At 31.8% G+C, this 7711-nt stretch overlaps 1 protein-coding gene across 2 annotated transcripts; it reads right to left on the bottom strand.

The window, feature by feature from the left end:
• Window positions 1–4657: 4657 nt before the first annotated feature.
• LOC120169952 (ethylene-responsive transcription factor RAP2-12-like) lies at window positions 4658–7414 on the bottom strand. 2 transcript variants are annotated; one of them, XR_005520697.1, is made up of 3 exons: window positions 6977–7414; window positions 5005–5950; window positions 4658–4891 (listed from the first exon to the last, which is right to left on the bottom strand). XR_005520697.1 is itself a non-coding variant. In XM_039178020.1 (3 exons), exons 1-2 carry the CDS (start codon window positions 7263–7265, stop codon window positions 5055–5057), a joined length of 1185 nt encoding a protein of 394 aa, XP_039033951.1. In that variant the 5' UTR covers window positions 7266–7414; the 3' UTR covers window positions 4658–4891; window positions 5009–5054. The 2 variants fall into 2 exon arrangements, 1 of the variants encoding a protein (XP_039033951.1); XM_039178020.1 differs by having other exon boundaries at window positions 5009–5950.
• Between the last annotated feature and the right edge of the window lie 297 nt (window positions 7415–7711).

Consider the following 7711-nt stretch of genomic DNA (forward strand, 5'->3'; position numbering starts at 1 on the left):
ACACCTACACCAGGCAGATTTAGATGTTTTCAATGGACTTCATTACTTTCACAATTTCATCCTCGGTTGATGATGAGATGGCATCTTTAGAGAAATCGAAAGGTTTGAATGTCAAAGCATCATTGAATGAAGATGGTCAACCTGCTGCTGTAGGTAGCCAAACTGCGGAATTCCTGGCTTCGTCTGCTGGTACAGAGGGGGAGAAAATTGCTACTAATCAAGATCAATTAAGGTAGGTACAAATAAATTAGGGTGGGCACAAATGAAATTAAGGTAGGTACGAATGAATCAGACGACACACATAGATTTCAATGTGAGTCTGAATAGAAAATTTGAATATGTAATATAAATTTAAATTTTAAGGGTGGACACTGGCCCGCCTTCAAGCATATATATACATTCACCATTGGTTATATAGATGTAAAATGACATCATTTTGGTAAAATTTTATTTTTCTAAAATGATCGCTTTAACACCGTTAAATATTTAATAGCTGAATGATAAAAAAACACTAATTATAATAAATTCCCGTTAAATATTTAACAGCTGAATGATAAAAAACACTAATTATATTAAATTCGGTGAAAACTTGAACTGATTTAAAGTTTAATAGGTGAAATAGGAAAGAGAGTAAAGTTACTTCAATTTACCCTTAAAAAATTACAAATCAATGATAAAACATGATCTAAACAGTGATGCTTAGAGAAACGAATCTTATTAGTTTGTTTTTGTTGCACATGAATTATGAATTCAACAATATATCAACCGTTAATAATCTTTTCAATCTATGGTTCAATCTTTACACATGGAAAATGAGTTATAGTCGATAAATGTTATGGATACGATTAACATTTTAGGTTTCGTCAAGAACGTCATGGTTCATTAAAAAATAAATTATGATCTTTAATATTAATATTTTTATTAATTATTCAAAAGTATTTATAGATTCTAATCCTTTGATTGATTCAAATATATTATTTTAATATCTATGATTCAATCTTTGCACATGGAAAATGAGTTATAATCGATAAATGTTATGGATACGATTAACGTTTTAGGTTTCATCAAGAATGTCATGATTCATTAAAAAATAAATTATGATCTTTAATATTAATATTTTTATTAATTATTCAAAAGTATTTATAGATTCTAATCCTTTGATTCAAATATATTATTTTAATTTTTAAAATGTATTTATTAATTAATGTTGTAAATTATAGATTTGATTTAGTGATTTGATTATATGTTGATTTAGTATTTGTAAATTTTATTTTTTTGATTTAGTATGCATAAAAAATTATTTGATTTAATATATATATATATATAATTTTGATACTATGTTTGATATTTATAGATTTATGTTTGGTATATATTAATTAATTCAAATATATTATTTTGATATTTGGAAAGTTGATTACCGTACGAATTTACGGTAAGAGATGTTCTTCGTCACCGAAAAATATTAGATTTTTATCAAAAACCAATAAAGGTTGGACAAATCCTTTAAATTTACTCTATTTATTTTATTTTCTTCTGTTAGTTATTCTCTTTTTTAGAAGTTTGTAGACTATTTTTTGCTGATACTTAGGATGTATTACAATTTCTTTTTTACAGATTATAATCTTATCAAGTTTTTGGAGTTTTTTTAGATTAACCCCGCTGAAATATGTGAATGATTTTGTCATTTTTAAAGTATTAGGTCCAAAGTGAATTTGGAGGGGATTGGGGGTTGGGTTAAATCGGTTACAGATTGCTTTGGGGTTAAGGATACTGGATCTGGAACGTATATTAAATTTGGATTGCATATTAGATTTGAGTTTTAACAAGATATATTTTTGGTTTTATTTTAATTCCGGCTTGATGAATGAATTTTTAAATCAAACAAAAACAATATTTATAATAGGCATTTTTAGTTATCTTTTGAGCATAAGTAAATCGGGGTAGTTCTACCATACGACAATCTTAATATACGACTAAGGAAAGATGCTACCGGAAATATTAATATTTTCGGTAAAAATAACTAAAACATTATTATTTTTACCTAAAACATTAATGTTTTTTAACATTTCCGGTAGAAAAAATAATGTTTTAGGTAGCACTTTACCGGATATGTTAAACATTTCCGATAAGCGCCCAATAATAACATTTTCGGTAGAAATAATAATGTTTTAGATAATTTTTTACCGGAAATGTTAAAAAAATAATAATATTTCCGGTAGCGTATTTCTTTAGCCTTATATTAAGGTTGTCACACCTAAGACTTTCCCAATAAATCGAGGTGGGCACAAAAAAAATTAAGGTAGGTACAAATTAGTTTTAGGGTGAACATATATAAAAATTTTAGCAAAACATAAGAAGGTAGATAATGAAGTATTGCAAACAAAACATCGAGTAGAAAGTCGAACAGAAAAGTAAAAAAAAGTAAGAATTTTGCCTTAACTCCCCTTTAAATAATCATAGAACGAAATGTTCTTCCGACGATGGAAATATCATACTTTATTATTACAATCACATAACTACATGTATACATTTTTCAGTCATTTATAATAAAAAAAATTCTAAAAATACCAATGGTCAGTTGATATATTGGGACGAGACACTATATTCTTTAAACAATATCACATATTCGAATTTTGACGTTTGTGAAATGAGTAAATAGGATTAAGGGTTACCCTCACCTCTATAGTACCCGATCTGTGGTACTAGTGATTAATTCAAAACAAAATAAAAGATTCTAAAAATGACACATTTAATTTATAATCAACAATAATAAAGATTCCAAAAATGACACTGTAACTCACATTTACATGCGCAAATCTTAGGTCAAATTTTCTTTATGGTACTCCTTCAAGTAGGGGGTTTAAGTCATACATCTTTTTATCTCTCTTCTACAAAATTAATCTCCTTATATTAAGACCCTAAAGAACATATGAGAGGATACCGCCCGACTATGAACTACTACATTTCTAGAGAAATTATGGTCTTTTTAATATGATCTGTACCAAGAATTACGTAACTTGTCAGAGTTGAATAATATACTACATCAATTAGATTTACCAGTCTTGAGCAATCATAGTGACTAAACACCCGACGCTTACACTAAATATCATTATAAGACATATTGACCAAGATTGAGAAAAAGATCTACAACCAGTCTTAACCATTTTTAACTTTTTCTTCTCTCCTTTCCTTCATGGTGAGGGCAAAGTTCATAAACACCATTCAACGTTTGGTTTAATCATTGACACAGATTCTTCATACAAATAAAGAAAAGTCACCGACAGTGAACATAATTCATTTATTCAATTAACAAACAGAAAATCGTGTTATTTTGAAGAGAAATTTAATTTTATATTTTAGCGACAGTAATATTAAAAACAGATTTTAACAATAAATATAAATAATAGAAATGAAGCCAATAGGATAAGATAATGTGGTGCTATTAGATGTTTCAAGACATAAGAAACGTAGCGTTGCTTGATTTGATATGATAAAGATCTAATCCACCAGGTCATCCCTTGTAAGGAGGTGTTCGTTTCGCAGAAAAACTAAACTCTACACAACACACGTTAAAGTAATCCACCAATAGCTGGGACCCCAAACACACTCAATTATTGGGTCTTCTGTCTTGTTTAATTTTCTGATACACAATCACGAGACCCCTCTAAAGATTTTGCTGCCACTGGTGGGTGGGTACACATTCACAACCACCATATCCCTTCATAAACCAAAGATACTTTGATTTCATTTCACTGGTCCATACGGGTTGCCAATGCCCATTAAGACTCCACCATGGTGGGGGATATCACATTCAATATTCTTTCCACAGAAATTCATTATTTAATTAATTATTTTATATTTTAAAAGTTTATAATAAATATAAGATGATATTTATTTAAAATTTTATCAATCTCAAAGGATAATAATCATGAAGTGATTTGATTCTTGCGAATAGATATAATAATAGAAACAATAATTATTTTATTATTTAAACATTTATGAGTTGGACCCCACCATTACGCCGGCATATCAACTGAACATTACCGAACAAATTTCATCATACAGGGTATGACCACACATCCCCTTGCCGACAATTAATTTGGCCATGCACCAGATTCGTCGTCACCTGCAGACCACGAAACATAGCACAGAGCAGAAGATTGTATTTTTCATTAAAATTTTTTGAATGTTGGGGCATACGAGTTACGACTTCACGTGGCTCTGCCGTGTGCTGCTTAGCCTGAGGCCATTTCTGCATATACATGCTATACGCGGCAGTATAATATTCAAATACCATAAGACTGCCCTCTCTCATAGGGAACCAAGTGCTTATTGACTATAAAGTAAATGATCCAACTATTGTTTTAGCCCTTTTAGCATGTTAAAATGAAAGATTTTATCCAAAAAAAAAAATCAATTTAAATTTGAGTACTGCATGTTATTGAGCTTTTCAACTCAACAGATTCACCACAGTTAACTAAATCCTCAAATGACCTTGATTTCGTGAAAACAGCATATAAAACCTGTCATCATTTTATCAATAATAATTTAATAAAAAAGTACTAAATTATATATTGAAGTAATAGAAAATGTAGATTTCAAGAGAATAAATAGATGAAAATCATAATTATTAGACTAAAAGAAGATTGCAGATTAGCAGAAGTTCGAACATTCATATGTTCTCAGTATTTTCATCATAAAAACTCGCATAAACCACTTATACAGTCATCAAAATATAAGTTTCCAAGTCCAGAAGTCTACAAAAATAGACATAAAAAAAAACAGGAAACATACTTAAATAAACCTCTGAAAGCACTGCAGACAAGGGCCTTTAAGCATGCAATGAAGCTTGGTTTTGCTTCAACTTCACAACACAGTTTTGACCAAATTCCTGAGGAAATTAAAACAACAAAACAAAAGCACATTATATAGCAAATTCGACATTATTTTTTCACAAAATAAACAGACTAAAGCAAGCTGCCTGAGGGGTTTGTGAAAACTCACTAACATGTTGCTTTATTTACAAAAACTAGCATGTAGGGCAAAGATTTTGCTTAGAGAGCAGCCCCGGGAATGGAAGGGAAGTCATCGAAGCTCCAGAAATTCATTGGGTTTCCACCGTCCTGAGTTGCCTCTCCATTGAGGAAGGCCTCGATCGAGGCATCCCAGTTCCCGTCAAGGAGTGGCGGCATTTGGAAGTACTTCATCGGATCGTCCAAAGCCAATAGCTCATCGGATAAACTCTTTGCCGAATTATCTTCAATAGGCATAACATTGTCAGAACTTGGTTTCAGCTTCTTATTAGGGTTTGCATCCTCCATGAACTCATCACCCTCGACAGTGGCTTCAAGAATGGATGATATTTCAGGAGTTTTAGAACCCTGTTCACCCCAGCCATAATCGGAACAATCAATGGAGTTACTTCCCTGGTCAGAATTGAAAAACACAGGGGTGTTATCAGATTGATTAAACGGTTTAAATCCAGTATCTACAGACGTAGGAACTGGGTCCACATAAGCAAACTGATTCATCAGCGGCTTCTCTTCCACAAAACCCATGGTATCAAAGTATTCCTGCTCAGGATTGTTCAAGTAATTGAAATTCTGGTTCAGATTCGGCTCAACAGGGCTCAAGTTTGATTTGGAGACTGGTTTCTGAGAGCTAGTCTTCGCTGCGCGCTTCGGAGAGGCACGCGGAGTCTCATCAGGGAAGTTCACCTTAGCTTTCTTACCACGAATTCTTCGTGCCTCTGCGTCATAAGCTCTTGCAGCTTCTTCAGCAGTATTGAAAGTTCCTAACCAGACCCTTACCCCTTTCCTAGGGTCTCGGATCTCAGCTGCCCATTTACCCCATGGACGCTGTCGAATCCCACGATACTGATTCTTCCTCTTTCTTTTCGCGCATTTTTCAGCTTGACCGTTAAATTGTACGGATGTACCAGAGCTCGAATCTTCAATGATTGCAAAGGAAAATTTTAGTAATCATACAGATACATGAACCACAAATAAATGATACTAATCAATGAAGATCTATATAGATCACAACAAAACTTCCACAAGGAAATAGAATTTAGGGCTTTAATCATGAGAAAAACATCTCTAACGACTACATCGGGAAATTATTACTCGAAGCGTTACATCTCGAATTAAATATCTTCCAATCAATTAAAAGGAAAAAATATTTATCCTTTAGAATATAGGAAACATCATCTCCTACATAACAAGATTTCAAACAACAGTAGACAAAAGGAAAGTATAAATACATGAATCCATACAGATTGGTCTGATAGAAACAAATTAAAGTTTTCCCTTTTAATAATGAATAAAAGTTTATTTTAACAGATTCTTAGATAACAATAGAAAAAGTTAAATATTTTTTTGAACGAGCTGCAATAATGATTTTAATATAAATTAGAAGTCAATTTTAGCAAGATCCCAAAACCAAAAATCCAGAATTATAAGAAGCTTTGAATTGCTAAGATTTTATGATCTAAAATTTAGTGTTTTCCTTTTCAGGTCATTTTCATCTTAAATTCAAATCTTAAAGGGCAGAAAGGAAAATAATCAACTTTCTAACATAGAAAAAGTAAAGAACTACAGCAGGATAGAAAAAGAAATAAAAAGCAAAAGCTTTTATAATGGGCGAGATGAACATCAAGAAAAAGCTCAAGCTTTTTAACAAATTTCAACTAAAAATACTAATCAATGTGATCAAGAGGCCTAATTCTATCATGCCAAATAACCAAACAAGCAATAATAATTCAATAACAATACTTTTTTTAAGAAAATACATATGATCACTATTCACTAACAATTAATCAATGATCTAACCCGATTAAATCTCAATAAGAAGGGGGGGGGGAAGGGAAATGTACAGAAAAGCCAAAATAAACTTTTTACCAAAGATTACATGCTCTACTGCAGAAAATAAAAAAAATGGCAAAAAATTAACGAAAGAAGAAATTATTATTCTTTACCATGTGAGGCAGCAGGAGATGGCTTCTTTGTAGCAGATAAAGCGAATGGCTTGATATCAGCCAAAACACCATCGACATCAAAATCATCTACATCAGATTCTTCATCCTTAAACTCCTGAAAGTCAGTCTCGAAATCATCATCGAAATCGATCACCGGCTTCGAGAACCTTTTTGGGGAACCCTTCTTAAACCCAGATTTTTTCAGATCAGGCCACAGGAAATCAGCCGTCAGGCGTCGCGACGACAGTGCCGGCGGTATGAAATCAGAGATGATAGCACCTCCACACATGGTGGCGTTTGATCAGAGTGACAGACACTTTGGTGAACAGATTCTGAGAAAATTTGAGCGTACAAATGATTGACAGATTGCTAACAAAGCTAGAGGAGACGGATTCCTTCAACTTTTGGTGTTTGGTTTGTTGTTGGGCAGTTGAATGAAAGTGAGTTATTTTTTCGAGGGTTTGTTGATCAGAGGAGACATTTTATATTGCTTGCGGAGGAAATTATGCAAATTTCATTATTACCATTTCACCCTTTCTTGATGAATGAAATTACATATATATTTTATGCATTTAGCTTTTTTTTAGTCTCACATGTAAAGTATAAATTGGAAATGATAAGATTAAATTAGTGAAATAACTTGTCATCATTTCTGCACCGAAAAATATTAATTTTAAATTTGAATATTTAAATTTTTATATGTGATTTTATATCTTTAACTTCACTTTTTAATTC

Source organism: Hibiscus syriacus, unplaced genomic scaffold (assembly GCF_006381635.1).
Source record: "Hibiscus syriacus cultivar Baekdansim isolate YM2019G1 unplaced genomic scaffold, ASM638163v2 tig00111769_pilon, whole genome shotgun sequence".
Taxonomy (NCBI): Eukaryota; Viridiplantae; Streptophyta; class Magnoliopsida; order Malvales; family Malvaceae; genus Hibiscus; species Hibiscus syriacus.